Here is a 21,464-nt window from a genome sequence, read left to right as displayed (position 1 = left end):
TCTATAATAGTACCTATTATTTCTGTTTATTTGTTTTGTACAAAAAGAGGACGGTATTTGATTATAATACAAGTTCACAATAATAATAATTTTTTTCGTAAGTAGTAGGTTAACGCGCGCGCGTAAACAAACACGACGCGACGTTGCGTTCTGTGCTGTGATAGTCATAGTCAATCATGGTTGTGGTGATTGATGTAGATCATTTCGATCGTTTTTTGTATTGTTTATTGTATCAAGTTTGATTAATTTTAAACATTGATTTGATTTGTAATCTAATTTTAATTGCCTGAAATGTAAAATCAGCGATATGCGATCAGTAGTTGGGAAAGGGTCCGGTGGCTTTAACACAGGTTATACTGTAACCTAGCTAAGCTGCCGGTTGCGATCTTAACATTCTAATATAAAAAACCATTGAAAATAAAATAATTTGCATGTTGTAATTGTCTAGATTAAGGTTTTTATGTTATCGAGCTGAATAAAAGTACATTATTATTATTATAAGTATGCCATCACAGTTACTATAAATCTTGTCAAGGGTGTCGATTTATGAATGAAGAAAGTCACCAAGTCAAGATTAAAAAAAAATCTCAGAACACTGTACAGTGTACAGCCTAGTCCATTACCCGGTAACCACTTGACGTTGAGTTTCGATGCACTTGTTTGGGCTATTTCACTTCTCATTACCGTGGCTTTCTAATAGCGAAAAAATTATTTAAATTGGTTCAGTAGTCTCGTAACTCGTAAGTTAAATAGTAATAAGCAAACGATTGAATATTTCGTCTCTTCAATATTAGTAAGTATAGATATTTAAAAATACATTAGTCCCAACCCAATTCGCAGTCTAAACTCAGTCACTGATGGGCTTTTGTTTAAAATATACAATAGGTAAGTACTTATCAAAGAAAATCATATATGTAGGTATGTAGGTAGGGACATAGTAGTTAATACAATCGATCCAAAATACTTTTAGACAGGTAAGTATCTATATAAACAGTTCAACAACAAACAGGACACTCGACGTCAGGATAATGATCGTAAATTGCATATTTACAAATGCTGCACCAGAAAAATGAAGATTTATAAAGCGATTTTATGTTCTTTCGTTTCATAGGTAGAACAAAATGATTTGTAATAATATTGATATTATTCTTGGTCGTTGCACCACAATTAAAACATTTTTTTTGTATTACAAAATGGGTCGACGGCCAAGGCCATTTTATTTTGTCTTTAAAATAGTTTTTAAAATCACTTCTTTTAAAAAAAACGATCTACATCAATCACGACAACCATGATTGACTATGACTATCACAGCACAGAACGCAACGTCGCGTCGTGTTTGTTTACGCGCGCGCGTTAACCTACTACTTACGAAAAAATTTATTATTATTGTGAACTTGTATTATAATCAAATACCGCCCTCTTTTTGTACAAAACAAATAAACAGCAATAATAGGTACTATTATAGATAATAACCATAATTTAAATTTACAAACCAAGTATAAATTAAAACCTACTAGGTACTTACCTATTCATTATTTTTAATATACTTAATGGGATAATAAAAAATAAAATAAAATTAGCCTTTATTGCTGTAAACTTATAAAACATTATTTTTTACTATAACTTAATCTCATTTTAACTAAACATTTATTATACTTAAATTATTCTAAGTTTAACGGCGTTCGGGTGATTTCTTTTTTTTTTTTTTTTTGCAACAGCGTGTCTTTCGACATAGGCCTCCTCCAAAGATTTCCATTTTTCTCTGTCCTTTGCAACTCTGATCCATTCTGTACCAGCTACCTTTTTTAAATCGTCTTCCCATCTTTTCGTTTGTCCACCTTTGCTTCTTTTACCGTCTCTTGGATACCACTCTGTTATTATACGGGTCCATTTCTCTTGCCTTTCTCTTAACATATGCCCTGTCCATCGCCATTTTAGTGTTCTATATACAGAAGGTGCCTGTTTGAATTGTGTTCTGTTTTTTATGTGTGTTAGTTTTACTTTGTCTCTTCTATTGACTCCAATGATATTCCTTTCTATACTATTTTGGCAGACGCTTAGTTTATTTGCTTGGTTTTTTGTTAATGACCATGTTTGGCTACCATATGTTAAGCAGGGCAGGATACAGGTGTTGTAAACTTTTCTTTTAGCTTTCATAGGCATGTCTCTGTCCTTCATAACTTCGCTAAGCGACCAGTATCTCTTCCAAGTGTTGGCAATCCTCCTATCTATTTCTTTATCCATAGTTTTGTTGGGCGATATTAGTTGTCCTAAGTAGATGTACTCGTTAACATATTCTATTTTCTGCATATTTACTATGATTTCATGTGTTTTTGAGGAGTTAGTCATGGCTTTCGTCTTGCTGATATTCATTGACAGCCCCGCCTTCGCGCTCTGATCTGATAACTGTTGTATCATGAGTTGTAGCTTTCTTGGACACTCGGAGAACAGTATCAGATCGTCTGCAAAGCGCAGATGACTTAATTTTTCTCCATTAATATTGAGACCATTCTCATCCCAATCTAGGTTTTGAAATATCCTTTCCAGGACTGCCGAGAATAGTTTGGGTGAAATAGGGTCGCCTTGACGGACGCCTCGCTCTATGGGGAATTCTTCGCCGGTTTTCTCCAATCTCACTTGTGCTGGGCTTCTAGAGTATATATTCCTCAAAGTTCTTATATATTTGTGCTGTATTCCCTGACTGTTTAAGGCTTCCCAGATGTAAGCGTGTTCTAACGAGTCAAAAGCCTTATTAAAATCTACAAACCTTAAGTAGTAGCATTTATTGTATTCATTGTACTTTTGTAAGATTTGTCTCAGGACATGGATATGGTCAATCGTTGAAAACCCAGCTTGTTCTTTTGGTTGATTTTCATCGAGTGTTGTAGTGATTCGTGATAGAATGACTTTTGAGAAGACCTAATAAATATTGGACATTAGACTGATGGGTCGATAGTTACCGATTTCTTCTTTGCTACCTTTTTTATGTAGTAATACTATCGTCGATTTTGTCCAGTCCTCTGGTATTGTTTCGGTCTCCAGGATTTCGTTAAATAAGTCTGTTAGTATTGGAGCAATAACTGGTGCAGTGGATTTAAGTAACTCATTAGTAATTTGATCAGATCCAGGTGTTTTATTTGTTTTTTGTGTTGTAATAGCTTTAATCGTTTCCTCTTTCAGTATTTTCGGTACAGGCTCAGCATCCATTAGATTAAATTTCTCTGTGGCCGCACTTGGGTTCTTACTTTTGTATAATTCCCTGTAGAAGTCAGTTGCTACTTTCAGTATTTCAGGTCTTTTTCTCGTGTTAGTTTTATTCTTTGACTTAACTCCTAGTATCCACTCACTTTTTTCCTTTAACTCTTTAATAGCCTTTTTTATTCCGCCAGTTCTATTTATATGTTTTTCTAATGTCTGCCGTCTCTTTATTTTTCTATCTTTTCTTTTCGTTTATATTTTTACTGATTTCTCTTATTTTGTTCATCTTCTCTTGATTTTTTTCCTTTATTTGTAATAGTTTTTTCCTTTCTTCTAGTTACTACTTAATGGGATACTTACTTACTAATGAGAGTATCCTAGCACTTCTTTTCATTGTGCCTGTTATTTTACTTCCACTGGGTGAATCTACACAAAATGTTATTTTAGGCCAAAAATTGTGTTTTTTAAAAAACCCATAAATATTGTTCTGAATGTTTCTGGTGTTAAAAGACACCGAAATAGAATTCTCTTTCTGTAAGAGTCACGAAAAAAAATTAAATAATTTAAGAGATATTTAATATTAAGTAAAAACTGTTGTTCATGACAATGACAAAATTTGTGGAAAATGACGTGTTTACTTAGAATATTGACAATTTGTTGAGAATAATGATTATTTTAAAAATCTTATCCATATTCGTGCTGATTATATTATTATTATTATTATAAACGCCTCCGTTGTCCAGTGGTCCAGAGCGTGACTCTTGACTCAGAGGTTTGATTCCCGCGTTGGAAACATATTGTTAATTGTTATTTCCAAGTTTAGTAAGGACTTAGGACATTGCAAGCTGATCACCTGATTGTCTGACACTCAGAACAGGAAAATAAGGTCTGACAAGTAAGATGATCCATGCGTCGGATCACGGATGGGCATGTAAAAGTCGGTCCTGCGCATCTCTCGCCAGTCGTGTCGGTCGTCCGTCCCACTGGGTTATGTGAGTTAAAAGGAATAGAGAGTGCTCATGTGTACTGCGCACACACTTGGGCACTATAAAATTACTCCTGCGTAACTGGCCTGGTTTCAATGAAACCAGCCACCGTCACCGAAACCGTTGTGGGGGTTATTATTATTATAAGTAAAAAATAGGATTTTCAATAAAACTTGTATCTTAGTAAAAGTGTTGATTTATTATAAAAATGTATTTCCTAAAATATAGCTAATGCCAAAATCTGCCTTTAAAAAAATATATTCTACCTTTTCGAGTCACCTGCAATAAAAAATGTACACCTGTTAATTAATAATAATTCTGATACCTATTTATTATTTCTCAAATAATATTTTATTATCAAACGTGCCGCGCGGCTTCGCTCGCGTAAATTAGATATTTCACAGACAAATTAGGGCACAAAAAATAGCCTATGATCCTTCACGTGGTCAATTTCTTAATTCTTATCAGTTATCTGTACCAAAGAACAGAAAAATTGCTCCAGTAGCTCGTGAGATAAGCCCCTTCAAATAATTTTCCCCGTTTTTTCCATTTTCTCCTCTATTTCTTAGCTCCTATTAGTCTTACCGTAAAAAAATATAGCCTATGGCCTTTCTCGATAAATGGGCTATCTAACACTGAAAGAATCTTTCAAATCGGACCAGTAGTTCCTGAGATTAGTGTGTTCAAATAAGCTCTCTTTCAAATAATTTCCCCCCGTTTTTTCCACATTTTCCTCTATTTCTTCGCTCCTATTATTCTTGGCGTGATAAAATATTCCTTATAGCCTTCCTCGATAAATGGGCTATCTAACACTGAAAGAATTTTTCAAATCGGACCAGTAGTTCCTGAGATAAGCGCGTTCAAATAAGCCCTTTCAAATAATTTCCCTCCGTTTTTTCCACATTTTCCTCTATTTCTTCGCTCCTATTATTCTTAGCGTGATAAAATATTGCTTATAGCCTTCCTCGATAAATGGGCTATCTAACACTTAAAGAATTTTTCAAATCGGACTAGTAGTTCCTGAGATTAATGCGTTCAAACAAACAAACAACCTCTCCTGCTTTATAATATTGAAGTGTAGTAACATTTTTACTACTTTTCTTACTACTATTCTACTACTATTTTTCGAAAATGTGTCAAATAACTACCTAATTGTAATATCGACATTGCATCGATTCGATATATTTGTCCCTGTTTTCCTGAAATACAGTTACAGATTTGATCATTATTCTGAATGATCGTCATTATGTTTTTAGGGCTATTCAGGAAAAAGACGTTCAGGAAAATGAGGAATTCACTAAATTCGTTTATAATTAAGTATTGATATAAAGAAAACTAAGAAAAATATTAAGAACTTAGAAATGTTGCGGGCCTTTATAACTTGGTATAAAAAAAGTAGTGAAAAACAGACAAATATTGGCACACATCGAGAAATGTAAATGACGTCTTATTTGGAAATTTTTGTAGAACGTATTTCAAAGGCTCACCTGCATAAAACGAAGACCTCTATTCACACCAAAGCACTGCGATCAAATAAAGTGAGCCAGCAGATTTTATCGCAAAATAGGTTTCAACCCGTCACGTTGAGTATATCGGCAAGGCATTAAAAACAAACAATGCGCAGGACAATGACGCGAATTTTATGAACATTTTAAAAATATAATTTTTAGTTATTTAATGTAAGTTGATGTGTTATTTGTTGGTATCGGATAGTTTATTAGTTCTTTATCTTCAAATTAACATTAAATTTTTAATCCTTTCTAGCTCATTTTTTTATAAATAATAAATACTCGTAGTAAGCGGCAGTATCGAAACGACACGCAAAAATTTCAAAAATTGGTACTTTTTTTTATAATAACTTTTGAAATATTAACTCTACTTTCAAATAGTTTTAGCAGCATTTTCGTAAGTTAATTAGACATTGAAATGTGTAATGTTACATCAAATTTACGAAGGCGTTGTGAACCCAACTTTGAAGACATGAATTTAGTCTCTCTCAAATATTCGCCCCACTACACAATATTTATACCACAAGCGTCATTACGTCCGCGCTGGCCGGCAAAAAATATAAACAAAAACATGCCCTTGCATGTCGCGTGCGAACTCCGCCCCCTCGCCTCTGTCACCCCCGCGTTTCCTCTGGGACGATGTCGTTTTGTGGGACGTAATTAAATCGCACATTAGAATTGATAAAAACTTTATTATATACAGGAATCCACATTATCGGCGTGTTATACGTAAACAAAGTATCGAATATACGCCACCGATATACGGCGCACAGTAGCGACCTCCAAAATTCGCGCGCCAAATAGCGGAACTAAGAAATACGCCGAAAAGCACTCCGGTGACAAAACAACGTCCATGCCAATATTTCACCCAGCCATTGTACTAACCTTAACACTACTTCTGGCTGAATTTGAGAGATAGTCAATCTTGCGTCCGTATACAGGATGCAACAAGTCAGTCGGACGCAATATCATCGGTAAAAACCGCCATGTAGGACGTAATATCAACTCCGGGGTGGAAATATATATATATATATATATATATATATATATATATATATATATATATATATATATATATATATATATATATATATATATATATATATATATATATATATATATATATATATATATATATATATATATATATATATATATATATATATATATATATACAGTGTGTAACAAAAACTAGTGATAATACTTTAGGGTGTGTACATGTTCCTTGTAGAGAGTTCACTGTGAAAGTAGCAGCTCTGAAAGACGAACATTTTTTTTCACTTTTGTATGGGCAAGGGCCCGAGCGTCACGAGTTTCCCCATACAAAAGTGAAAAAAAATTTAGGTCTTTCAGCGCTGCTACTTTCACAGTGAACTCTCTACAAGGAACACGTACACACCCTAAAGTATTATCACTTGTTTTTGTTACACCCTGTATATATACTACTGATTGACATAGTGATCTATCAACGCACAGCCCAAACCACGGATCGGGCTGAAATTTGGCATGCAGGTAGATGTTATGACGTAGGCATCCGCTAAGAAAGGATTTTGATAAATTCCAACCCCAAGAGGTTCAAATAGGGGATGAAAGTTTGTATATAATAATACTTCATAACGCGAGCGAAGCCGCGGGCAAAAGCTCGTATAAATATAGCACTGCTAGACACCCTCAAAGTCTAACTGCCGCACTCTGAGTGGAGCATTAATTACTTAAATGTAATTAATTCAAAATTTTGACATAAGCCCCATACATTATCTGTCAAACTCTTCATTAAATTGAAGGTTAATCGTAAACCTTCAAGAAAAGAGCGTATTCCCTCTTAAAAGGCTGGCAACGCACCTGCAGCTCTTCTGATGTTGCGAGTGTCCATGGGTGACGGTAGTTGCTTAATGCTTACCATCAGGTGACCCGTTTGCTCGTTTGCCCCCTTATTTAATAAAAAAAAATTAAATGTCTCTGAGTACGGCGGTCATACCTTAACTACCGCACTCACTACTCAGAGTAGAACATTAATTACTTAAATGTAATTAATTCAAAATTTTGACATAAGCCCCATACATTATCTGTCAAACTCTTCATCAAATTGAAGGTTAATCATAACTTAATGTCTCTGAGTACGGCGGTAAAAAAGTTTAAGGGTGTCTACTGTCTAGCAGCTGTCAAATATGTCCGGCAATGGACGACGAGATTCCTCCACTTACCGCGAAGAATATAAGTTACGAAATTGAGCTTTACTCTTACTGGAAGGTTAGGTAGACCTTCATAAGTGGATACCTTCTAAAGAAATCGCGACCGAAACTCCATAGTTGCTTGTCGTTCTTGATGCCTCTGTAAAGGCCACAAACAGGTAAACTTTCAGTTTTACGAAACCGAAAAAAGTCTGGCCATCTCAGTAAGAACTCTATTACAGAAATCAAACAAAATATTATGTAAGTAATAATAATATCTATGGACGCTTCACACCACGTCAGTCTGGCCCTGTGGTAAGTACCTGAAGGACTTGTGTTACAGGTACCAGACAACGGAAATATATTTAACACTTTTATACTATACACATATTTAAGATTTTTAAGACATATATTTAAGATTTTTATTATATGATACACATATTTAATACACATCCATGACCCAGGAACTTTGAAAACTTTTTGTTCCGTCGGCGGGACTCGAACCCGCAACCCCCGGCTTGAGCTACCAACGCGCTCACCACTGAGCCACAGAGGTCGTCAAGTAAGTTAAAGTAGTAAGTAAGTAAAAACTTTCTTCGTTCTGTTTCCTAAAGAATAACATTAATTAAAGTCTCGCTGTTGTAATAGCTTCCTTGGTAAGCAAATAAGCTGGAGCAAATGATACAAAGTGGATAATGAAATCGAATGCAATTCCAGCATCAAATAGAACGGATAAAGAAAAAGTTAAAGTTGGGAATCAGTTCGGACTAATTCGAAAAAAGTTAGGTCCGACTTCAACATGAATTCAAATTTATTTCGCCCTTTACAACTCACGACATCCGATCAAAATATCGCACACTTGTCTAGAACAAAATGTTGTAATTGATCATCATTTTGTTCTAGAATAATATATTATATTTAGATGAATAGATATTACGACATATAATTGTATCAACCTACATTCTAAGCAAATAAATAAACTTATACTTCATATCATACGCGCACCGCGACATATTATAGAGATGCATTTCTAAATTTGTATGGATTTTACAGACTTATATTGCGTGAGACTTCATTCTGTGTTTATTATAGCTTGAGATTTTCTATTCCTATTAAGTTTTTCTGTAATAATTATTGTCATGACTTTCGGTCGTACATTATAAGTGAGCACAATGGACTTTGGAGTTAGTTTGATGAAGTCATGAATAATTCTCGCATATAACTGTTGTATTAATTATTTTAATTAGTTTTGTTGCATTGTTTATATATTATTCGAGTTTTATTTCATAGACAAACCGCCTAAAAATTTTAATTAACTCGTACGAGTAAGAATTAATTAAAATTTTTGAAACATATTCATTTATTTGTTATTTAACTAAGTCCTTTTTCTGTATTTTCCTTTAACGCAATTTTTAGTGTTCCGTAGCCAAAGGGTAAAAATGGGACCCTATTACTGAGGCATCGATGTCTGTCCGTCTGTATGTCTGTCTGTCTCCAGGCTGTATCTTGAATTTTCACAGATTGTGTATTTCTGTAGCCGCTATAACAAAAAATACTAAAAACAAACTAAAAATTAATATAAAGGGGCTCCCATACAACATACTTTTTTTGGCTTTTAGGCTTTTGCTCGATATCTGCAATATTGGCAACAGGTAGGGCATGACATTTTCACAAAGTCCTTAATTATATAATATGTAATTCAATAATTAGTAATAATTTTGAAATAAAATAAAAGCTCCCCTTTTCCGTAAATCCCTTTTCCGAAAATGTTACACGTTCGAACTCTCTTTAAAAATGTGAAACCACAGGAATATCACTCTACTATTTTTAGGAGACACTCAATACAACCGTATTATTCTGTGTTCCACTGCTAGTAAAATATATATTATTTTAATCTACCTGAAGCTGGTATCACACGATTCATTTTCCAGTAACTTTTTGCCTTCAATCGAAGTGTAATTGACGACCTCTGTGGCTCAGTTGGTGGGCTGTTGGTAGCTCAGGCCGGGGGACGCGGGTTCGAATCCAATTTTTAAATATGTGTATCATATTATAATAAAAATCTTAAATATATTTCCGTTGTCTGGTACCCGTAACACAAGTCTTTCAGGTTTCAATCACGGGGCCAGACTGACGTGGTGTGAAGCGTCCATAGATATTATTATTATTTAAAAATATATATAAAAAAACATTCACTCGTATAACGTTCTCTCAATTACATTCACATTCACGATCACCATTCACTCTTTCTCACCTCTCACTTTCACTCGAGTGAACTTATCACCATGATAAAGAATAGTGATGATGACACTAGCGATAGTTACGAAACATTTTGTTTGCTATTTTGTACATTCCCAGGAATACGTAATAACATCTGTCAGTGCAGGAAAGATTTGTGAAAAGGGGTGCGTCGTTTATTACATCATTATTTTCTTTTATGAAACGTACAAAAATGTGAAATTTATTAGTTTTGTACCAGCCATTTGTGAAGAGATAGGGAAATATTTTTTAGGAGAACACGCTTTTTGGCCTTTTTGGTGAAAAGCGTGCGCGTTGGCATGCGTGCTTGCGTGAGTGTGTGCAGTGTTAAATACATGCTTGTGCGAGTATGTGCACAATGCATTAAGGGGGCGACTAACCCTAAAGTCTCGAATTTATAAATCATTTTTATACTTGAAAATAAGCCCCGAATTGTTTCATTTTCTAAAATTAGATACTACATTATATTTACGAGAATTCGATCTGTTCGATTGAGCAAAAACACGATATCTTAAAATTTTCTCGATAGAAAAAAATCACAAAGATGCATCTAATTTTCACGAATTTTTCATTTATTGCCATAACCGTGCATTGAACTAAGTTAATATTTTAACACATTGTATAAAATTTTGTCATTGAGAGATCGACCTAGTGGATTTTTAAAATGTTGAATATTTATCGAGTTATTAAGAAAAAACTAATTTGGCGATGAATCCGCGTCGTTCTTTTTCACCTGGCATATGAAAGATGGGCGTAAGTGTGAAGAGAGAAGGACGATGTTTGATTTTTGGGGTTAGTCGCTCTCTTAATCTTCCTTTATGGCATTACATAAGGGACAAAGTTAAAGCATTGATGTGACAATTACCATAATATTATAAATACTAAAGAATAAGGATAACATTACAATTCACACCGAGCATCAATTCAAGCAGCGTCACACAATTTTATTTATATCTTTTTTATTGTATTTTTTATTCTTTCCATGAGTCATTGCGTCACGTTTCGTTTTGGTGAGTCTAAATTTCTAAAATCAAAAGCCATATAACAGATATATTCAACAAGTGCAGTTCAGATTTAGCTGGCGGCAAGCGACTGCTGCATCAAAGCTTGAAATGTGTTTTAAAGCGTATGTGGCCTAAAATTGTGGAAATTTCCACTCCGATGAAATAGCTAGAGTTCCGTGATTCGTTATACGAAAAGGTGTACTTATTGTCGAACTTTATATAGACTAATAGCACTATACTATAATTAAAATAACAAGACACAATTTCACACGATAGTTTATATTATCAAGTTTCAAATAATTCCATAGATAGACTAATAGCACTATAGGTACTATAATTAAAATAACAAGGCACAATTTCATACGATATTTTGTATTATCAAGTTTTGAATAATTATTCCTACTCCTCCTATTTTCTTCTGATTAATTTATTTGCGGGTCCCAAGACAGTTTTAGCATGTCCCTCGGGCTCTCTGAGATCATATCAAAGGGATTGGTGGTTGGATACCGCTGTCGATCCTGGCGACACAGTAGATACAATGGTGGGAATGTGTGGTGGGCCAGAGCCCGTTTAAAAATTGTTATGAAGTTTGATAGTAATAAATTAAAGTTTGATTCGCTATTTAACCACACAAACGATACAACACCCCGTACATTTAACCCGCCAGCACTCGCGCCCCTTAAAATTACACGAGACTCGCGCGTAGAGCATTTTGCTCACGCTTATAAATGTCATTAAATATAGGTTTTGCAAAGTAATATTTTTACTTATTATTATTCTATTAAATAAAGTACACTTTGTTTATTACAAAAAGTATATATTTAAAAATTTATCAACATTCATCTTTTTAATTTTCATTACCATTCATGACAAGAAATTTTTCGGTCGCCAAAGGCGATATGAAAGAAAAAAATTCACAAATAAAAATCTAAAAAAAAAAAAAACTTAGATATGTGGAAAGTATTAATCTTCATTATATTTCCGAGCTTTACACATATCACAAGATGTATGACTTTAGTCGGTACATAAAAATTTTTGGCAGTAAACGCAGGCCTTTTTTTGTCTTCCGGTTTTTGCGTTTTGGGCAAACCACTCAGATTCTATTTGGCTTTTCTTGTCCTGGTAACTCAGATTCTAGTAATAAACATTTAATAACGTTAAAATACGATGTTTCTGTAGAGGATATACAAGGTTTGCAACGAATTCTACTTTGGATATGACCACAGCAAAATGCTTCTTTGCAAATGATCTTTTCGATCCCGATCCATCTATAATAGAAATACATAATAGTTTTCCGTAACAGTAATTTAAAATCATAAAAGTAGCAGTAAAACTGTCGATATGATGAAAAATATTTTTTTCATAAGGAAAAAAGTACTTACGCCAATACCGATGAGGTAAATGTCGCATGATGGTATACGGCGCAACAAACCTCCTCGTACGAGCGAATAGTGCACCCTGGCGATAAGTTATCTGTATCCAGGGGTGGGGGATGAAACAAAACTCAGCTACTGAAGAAACGATGGCCATAAACATAATTTTGACAAAGTGGCACCTGTTTTAAATTTACCGTAAGCAAAATGCTCATAGCGCGAGTGCTCGCGGGTTGAGCAAATGAACAGGGTGTGATTAAAGTAAGTCAGAGGCTCCCAATCTTTTTCAGCCGGCGGCGCAGTTACACATCACAATATTTTGTCACCGCACTCTACTCTACCTAGCTATTAGAAAAAGATACATTTAATGATTATTTTACTTAGGTTAAGCACGTAAATAGTAATAAACAAATATATTTTAATCATCTACCTGATTTACATATTTGAAATTATAATTTTACGAGCTTTTGCCCGCGGCTTCGCTCGCGTTAAGAAGTATTATTATATACAAACTTTCATCCCCTATTTGAAACCCTTGGGGTTGGAATTTATCAAAATCCTTTCTTAGCGGATGCCTACGTCATAACATCTACCTGCATGCCAAATTTCAGCCCAATCCGTCCAGAGGTTTGGGCTGTGCGTTGATAGATCACTATGTCAATCAGTCAGTCATCTTTGAGTTTTATATATATATATATATATATATATATATATATATATATATATATATATATATATATATATATATATATATATATATATATATATGTATATATATATATATATATATATATATATATATATATATATATATATATATATATAGATTTTGTAGTATATTTTATTATTGTAATAAAAAAATTGGTTTTGGATAATGATGGAGGATCGACTCGCGGCGCCCCTCTTGCCTTTTCACGGCGCACCAGGGCGCCGCGGCGCACAGCTTGGGAACCCCTGAACTAAGTGATACCTATATGTGTGGGTATGAAATGTGTATATATATTTTTTTAATTAACTAAGCGGGCAAACGAGCAAACGCGTCACCTGATGGTAAGCAACTACCGTCGCCCATGGACACTCGCAACATCAGAAGAGCTGCAGGTGCGTTGCCGGCCTTTTAAGAGGGAATACGCTCTTTTCTTGAAGGTTTGCAGGTCGTATAGGTCCGGAAATACTGCTAATATTTTTTGTGGGTGTGTAAAACTATATTACCTCACCCAAACCAATAAGAATTTATGGCAGTCAAATTTCTAGTAATTCGTGAATTACTAGAAATTTTACTGCCATAAATTCTTATCAGTTTAACATTTTCTTGGTTTTTCAGGCTAACAGCAGTTTTTGTGAGCCAAAACTCGTGTAATTCCATCGGGCTCGTCTCCGATCGACCGCAATCGAGTAAACTACGTGAGTCACTCCGGTCACTGGAAATGGTGACGAGGCACAAAATTGCCTAAAATGTTACCGGAAAATCTGGGATTCGCAGTTAACTTGCGGTAACTTCTTTAGGTTATTACAACGTAATAAGGTAAATAAAGTTGAAATATAGTTTTATACGTGGGAGAGCCATGCTTCGGCACGAATGGGACGGCTCGAACGGAGAAATACCACGTTCTCACAGAAAACCGGCGTGAAACAGCGCTTGCGCTGTGTTTCGCCGAGTGAGTGAGTTTACCGGAGGCCCAATCCCCTACCCTATTCCCTTCCCTACCCACCCCTATTCCCTTCCCTTCCCTTCTCTACCCTCCTCTATTCCCTTCCTTTCCTTACCCTCCCCTATTACCCTGTTCCCTCTTAAAAGGCCGGCAACGCACTTGCAGCTCTTCTGATGCTGCGAGTGTACATGTGCGACGGAAGTTGCTTTCCATCAGGTGCTCGTTTGCTCGTTAGCCCCCTTATTTCATAAAAAAAAATTCAATGGCTCAATATCTCATTTAAAAGTAATAATCAATACACATTCCATACCATTGTCAGGTTCTGACTTCTGACCCTTCGGCATGACTATTGACTATTGTAATATTCTAGTATAAGTACTATAGATGTCTACCGACATAGATGTGTCGCAACAGACAATTTTCCGCTATGAAAAGTAGCCAAGGTGCTTCCTTATCGAGAGCATTCGCTTGTAATGTAACGTTACAGAGTCGAGCATTACATCAGTGAGGGAGGAGAACCGAGCAACAATGCGCACCTTGTAATGTTAGTATCATTACAAGGTGCGCATTGTAATGCACGGTTGTATCAAAATATTACACACTATTACAATGTGTAATATTTTGATACAACTTGTAACATCAATGCTGCGTGAAAGTGAAGTCAACTTATTTATTGATAAAGTCCAACTTGCTAATTGCTATGGAATACTCAGTCTTAATATCTACAGGGTGCATTTAACCTTCCTGCCTATTTTTTTCCAGGGCTTAGGTCCTACCAAGAGAGTCTCTTTAACCAAAAAAAATTGGGTTTATCCTATTTAAAATCGTTGCAGAACGGTCACTCGCGGCGCGGGGGAATGAGAGGGAGTAATATTTTCCGCGGTATACTTTGATTTTCGGTATAACCAAACGTCTCTTCTTTACGATATAAATAGATGTAGCATCTATAATTAGGGCGAGGCAATCAGAGGGCGACTAACCCAAAAAATGAAACATCGTCCTTCTCTCTTCTCACTCACGCCCGTCTTTCATATGCCAGGTGAAAAAGGACTACGCGGAATCATCGCCAAGTTAGTTTTTTCTTAATAACTTGACAAAATATACAACATTTTAAAAATTCGCCAGCTCAGTGTCCCAATAATAGAATTTTATATTATGTGTTAAAATCTTAACTTAGTTAAGCACGGTTATGGCAATATATGAAATATTCGTGAAAACAAGATGCATCTTTGTGACTTTTTTCTATCGAGAAAATTTTAAGATAACATTATCTTTCGTGTTTTTGCTCAGATAAAATTCTTGGAAATAATATAATGTTGTATCTATGTTTAGAAAATGAAACAATCGGGGCTTAGTTTCAAGTCGCCCCCTTAACAGTGACGGATTATGACTCCTTGATGCCCTAAGCAATCCATGCCTGTGTATCCATATGTAAACTAGAATCGGTCTATAAACTTTTATCTTTTATCTATGAATTACTTTTATCTATAAACCACCTAAAAACAGGTTACAGGTTTTTGGAGACGTGATGCCCTAAGGACGACTGTTTTTTGTGCTTCTTCTGGGGCACCCTCAGTTGGTCAGACGTGAGAGTGAGACGTGATGCCCTAAGGACGGGATGCTTTTGTCTTTATTCTGGTGGCCCCTCAGATGTGATGCCCTAGCCAATTGCTTAATTTGATTAAGGGTTAATCCGTCACTGCCCCTTTATATTGTTTTTTACGAAACATAGTAAATAACGATATTGATAAAAATCAAGTATAATATTAGGACATTTTGGACTATGATAGTCATAACCTAACGCAATAGTTTTCAAACACCACAAAATAAACGCCTCTCTCAAAAGGTCCCACGTCAAACACGTTATTTTATATAATTAGCCACTTACTAGAAAAAACTAAGTTGGGAAAGCCGAGAGTTTCTTAAGGGGTTTATAATGACACTTTGGTAGTTGCCCACTGAGAATTCTTTTAGGGGCCACTTCAAAGAAAAACGGGAGGAAAAAACTGAAATTCATCGAATAAATAAAAGTTGAAGGTTTCTTAAATTTACTATTAATTAATATCTTGATATAGTAAAATATAACATTGAAATAATAATATAAAATTAATAGTTGTGATTTCATTATTTATATAGTGTATAATTAGTTATTAATTTATTTTGTTTTAACTAAAGTTCACTTAATTTTTTTAACCTAAAAAATAATAATTTAATACGTCGTTTGTACGTAGTAGTGTAGTTCTTAGTTTCAAAATAATGCCTGAATAAGAAACCCGTGTTAAAAATGTGTTCAGCGCTGGCCGTTTTTCTTTTTCTCATTAGTCATAGAGTTATTTGGGTCGGGAAATGACCAGCCAAATGATATAACTTTAATAGCTTCAATAAAAAAACTTGTAACTTATAAACTGTGCTTTTTTGGGCATTACTTGACTTTTTCTTCGTGATTATTATAGGTCTACCAGAATCTGATGGCAAATTTTGACAGCAGATTTTCAAAAAATATCATTGATCATTGGATAAATTTATATATTTGTATGTTTCACGCACAGAATCAGCCGCTTTAAGAAAAAGAAAGGATCAAAATGTTTTATTCCCATTACCCCGGTATTGTTAGAGTCAATATACTTTCTCACTTTTTGGGTAGGTAGGTTGGATAGGTAGGTCTGCCGTAGTGCAATCTCTGATGGTATACCTTCAGAGATTGCACTACGGTCTACCTCCGAACTTAAAGGTAGCGTTCCGACTTCCGATCAATGCGGCAAGCGACTGACAAAAATTGAAATAAAATGCCACCTTATAGCTTTGTCCACACTGTGCCTTTTTCTGTTTGTCAAGGGCATGCGTTATAGCGCAGTCAGCAGCGAACGTGAGGCATGCCCGCGACGCTGACCGTATCCAAAACTTCAAAAATGACGATATTGGCATTGCGTTCCTTGACGCATTCAATTATTGAATGCGCCAATATGAAAGTTGATGACGAAAATTGAAGATGAAAGTGCACAGTGTGGACATATCTTATGAACTTGGTTTCCTTTAATACCGACATTGGTCTAGCGAACTATGCCGCCGATGCTTTGTAGTGACGTAGAGCAAAATGAACTAATAATATAATAGCTATGTCCACACTGTGCACTTTCATCTTAAATTTTCGTCATCAACTTTCATATTGGCGCATTCAATCATTGAATGCATTCAAATTGACAATATTGGCGTTGTGTTCCTTGACACAACGCCAATATTGTCAATTTGAAGTTTTGGATACGGTTAGAGGGCATGCGTCGCGAGCATGCCTCACGTTCGCTGTTGACTGCGCTATAACGCATGCCCTTGACGAACAGAAAAAGGCACAGTGTGGACAAAGCTAATCGGTCATAAAGTGAAATTTTATTTGAATTTTTGTCGGTCGCAGTAAAGATCAGAAAGCCATGAAAATACGGTCCGCAGTATACGTAGAATTAAAAAGAACGCGCTAAATAATTCAACTTCGTATGTTTTAAGCCATAAGGATGATATTAAGATACAGTTTAATAGATTGAAAGTTCGTTCAAATGAATTAAGTATTTATAAGTAAATATATTTTTTTATTATCCTATGTTGTCCACTGCTGGGCAAGGGCCTCCTCCAGAGACTTCCATTTTTCTCGATCCTGCGCCATCGTTCGCCAGCCCAGCTAGCATGCCTCCATCGCGCCATCTTTTTCTTGATGAAGATGTTTTCATAAATGTTTCATTCGCATAAAAGGGCTTTGGCCCACCACACATTCCCACCACTGTATCTCCTGTGTCGCCAGGATCGACAGCGGTATCCAACCACGAAAACCCTTTGATATGATCTCAGGGAGCCCGAGGGACATGCTAAAGCTGTCTTGGGACCCGCAACGAAATTAATCAGAAGAAGATAGGAGGAGTAGGAAGTATACAGTTTTCCCTCCCCATAAAAAGCGGGAGACAGCACAAAGTTGCAATGACCGAAAGTCAAAGAACTAAAGGGAAAGCACCACGGGAATAATTAATGTTGATTATGACTACTAAGCTAGATCTAAGTTAATGTTGGAATTTCTTGTGTTACACTGTTTCCAGTAATAATTATAACAAAAACGCTTAAAGGCACGGAAGTTCCTTGCACTGTCTACGAGATCATCGTAATATGGGACTCCAGATTTACAAAGTATGTTATTTGGCATTATAGATCTTTCGTTATGCCAGAGGTTACACTCCCAGAGTGTGACCTCTGGCAAAGCGAAACTCTTGTGACTTGTATAGGATTGGAATAGGATAATGGGGGGTAGGGAAGGAAATAGGAAAGGGTGGAGAAGGGAAAAGGGTAGGGGATTGGGCCTCCGGTAAACCCACTCACTCGGCGAAACACAGTGCAAGCGCTGTTTCACGCTGGTTTTCTGTGAGCCCGTGGTATTTCTCCGGTCAAGCCGGCCCATTCATGCCGAAGCATGGCTATGCCACGTCAAACATTGGACGTAATATCAAATTGGGACAGCAGTGGGACAACATAGGCTAGAAAAAAAAATCAAATTAGATCGAAATCGACCTCTTTCGGGAGCCAACAGCGATTGCAATAAGTGGCATATATGCTAAGCCACCGCTGGCGTAGCAACGTGTGGCTGCTAATCCCACAACCCTCAAATTAATTATCTATCGGAAGTTGGAAACGTGCCTGGAGGTAGACTCTATGCACTTCTAAATTAAACTCTTCCACTTGGTACCTGTTAGTTGAACGTATGTGCATCTGTAGCCCTAGCACAGCCACCAGTAGAAATGTGAAAGTATAAACAAACTGTGGACATAAACTAAAGGTGCCGTTACGATCTTTACCGCGGCCAATCGCGATCGAAAAAAATTCAATTAAAATGCCACTTTATGACAGACTATAAGTATATGTCATAGAGTAGGATATTATTTGAATTTTTAGGACTATAGTCTGTTATAAAGTGGCATTTTAATTGAATTTTTGGGAACGAAAAAAGATCGGAAAGCTACCTTAAGTTTATCTTCATAGTTTGTCCATACTTTCGCATATCTAGTGGTGGCCGTGCTACGGCTACTGATGTACTTACTATAATATTGCGGCTGTAGTACAAGTATGTTGTGAGAAGAGTGCGATTTCAGAGTCTTGTGTCTGTTTGTCTATCTGTCTGTGTGTTACTTCTTCACGCTCAAACCACTGAACCAATTTTGCTGGGTATGGAGATACTAGGAGTCCCGAGAAAGGACATAATATGATACTCTTTATCCCCGAAAAATGTACGGTTCCCGTGCGATAAACGAAATTTCGCGCAACGGAGTTACGGGCGTCATATAGTTCTACATATTTCACGTGGGCTAGACCTAGTTAGGTCGAAAATGTAATACGTTTTGTATTTAATGTATTTAAATCAAATAAAAAATTAATTAATGATATTCCTAATAGCCCCAAGTGGAGCGCACTGTTTGAACTTAGCGAACTTGTAAGTCGGGACTTAAGGCCGCGGTACACAGTTCGTTCCCAGTTCCTCTACTTCCGTTCACGAGCTTAATGAACGACGAATACATTTTTAATTACATTGTCATTTAATTGATATAAAACTTGGTTAGGTTCTTATCTTGGCTTGGTCATTAATTTATGCAAGTATGAAATTAATTAGATTGGTATGTTTGGCGGCGTTTCTATTAACCATTGAAAGTTATGGAATAGTCAAAGATATTTTTAAAACTGCTTCAATGCACTGCTTCCTCAAAATAGGACATTTATTGGAACGTTTTGTCAAAGTCAATAAATAATTATATTGAAACCTCCATAACTTAAGAGATTCATAAAAGAAACGGCACTAAATATTTTTTGACAAAGTTGCTATTTAAGTCTTGTATATTAGCTTGAAGAATAATATTATTACGTAGCGGACAGTGGATGGATGAGGGCAGCCCAAAAACCAGATAGTTATTTAGCACTCGTTGGGGGAGATGTCTAATAGTGATCAACGTCTGATAATGATGATAATGACTTAAAATTATAAATAATCTTAGGTTAAACGAAGTTAACACATAATAATGTCACATAAAATTCATAAAGTAATAGACTTCAAAGCGAGTCAACCGTAAATTGTCCTTTAAATATCTGAGATTTACCGATTACCGATTTTAACCGGTTTTCGCCCCGACCGAAAACCGGATACGGCCAGTTAGAACCGGATCGGATGATTTAGCGTGGCCCTGATTAATGGCGATCCGATTTGCTCTTTGAAATTCAACCTTTTTCATTGAATTTCAATTTAAGAAATGGATTAAGGTCTTTTGAATTATTAGAATGATTTTCCATGGATATTATATGAGTTTATGGTGTTTTTGTGACTGAAAATGTTCGTTTTCAGTAACAAAAACACCATGCAATGTCATGCGATGTTTGTTATCAGCAAATCAATATATTTTATTAAATTTATATAACAAAACTTAACCCATCATTACTTACCCAAGCGGCACCCGGCTGTCGCATGACAATTGAAAATCGATTGTGTCTGCGATTCCCATGATCAAGGTATTATTGTATACCTAAGCGATTTTTTAGGAAAATAAATTCAATGTAACTTTTTTATTACACCCAAATGTTTTAGCCTTTTGAAAATTACCCCAAAACATTCACCCCTTTCGCCCCTATCAGGAGGAACAAATAAACAACGGGATTTGTTCAGCGATTCGCAATAACCGACAATTTCACCCCTCATGAAGTTTTAATCAGCGCTTTGTACTTGTTGTTGGTCTTGACTCTTGTACAATGTACAGGTCCTACGTGTACAGTCAGCTTAAAAGACCCAATTGATTTAAAAGCATAAAACAGGTAACGAACCCAGATTTACACATAGGCTACATAGGCCGCGGCCTAGGGACGGCAGCGTCCATAGGAGGCCGACAGCTTTCGTATATGGGGCGGCGAAAATAAAGTGGCCTAATCTTTTAAAAATATAAATTAGGCACTGAAGGTAACTCTGTGTACGCGCCTAATAACAGAGGCAGACTCAAAAAATGTGGGCGAGGAATTGCATACCTAAGGACTAAGGAAAAGGATAGGTAAGTACCATGCCACACGATGCGGTGCTCGGCGCGGCGGTACGGCGCCTGACCGGTGCCGCTCCAGTGTCCTACATATAAAAATGGATGGTATGGCACACGGCGCGTCCGGTGCGCTCCGGCGCTGCACCGCACGCGCACCGGAATCGAGGTGAGGCGGGGACGCGGGGAGCTCGAGTCCGTCGCTGCTACAGTACTGCAAAACGTTGCGGTGCCGCACTCACCGTGTGGCCGGCGGTCCGGTGAGACGGACACCGG

The 21,464-nt window shown here is 36.2% G+C and overlaps 1 protein-coding gene across 1 annotated transcript; it reads right to left on the bottom strand.

The window, feature by feature from the left end:
- Positions 1-1,942: 1,942 nt before the first annotated feature.
- Positions 1,943-3,207, bottom strand: LOC121737438. Its single transcript, XM_042129117.1, has 3 exons — positions 2,961-3,207; positions 2,103-2,462; positions 1,943-1,959 (listed from the first exon to the last, which is right to left on the bottom strand). Exons 1-3 carry the CDS (start codon positions 3,205-3,207, stop codon positions 1,943-1,945), a joined length of 624 nt encoding a protein of 207 aa, XP_041985051.1.
- Positions 3,208-21,464: the final 18,257 nt, after the last annotated feature.

This window comes from Aricia agestis, chromosome 20, assembly GCF_905147365.1.
Source record: "Aricia agestis chromosome 20, ilAriAges1.1, whole genome shotgun sequence".
In the NCBI taxonomy this organism is placed as follows: domain Eukaryota; kingdom Metazoa; phylum Arthropoda; class Insecta; order Lepidoptera; family Lycaenidae; genus Aricia; species Aricia agestis.
Note: the sequence above shows the minus strand (reverse complement) of the source record. Positions and strands in the feature narration are given on the sequence as shown.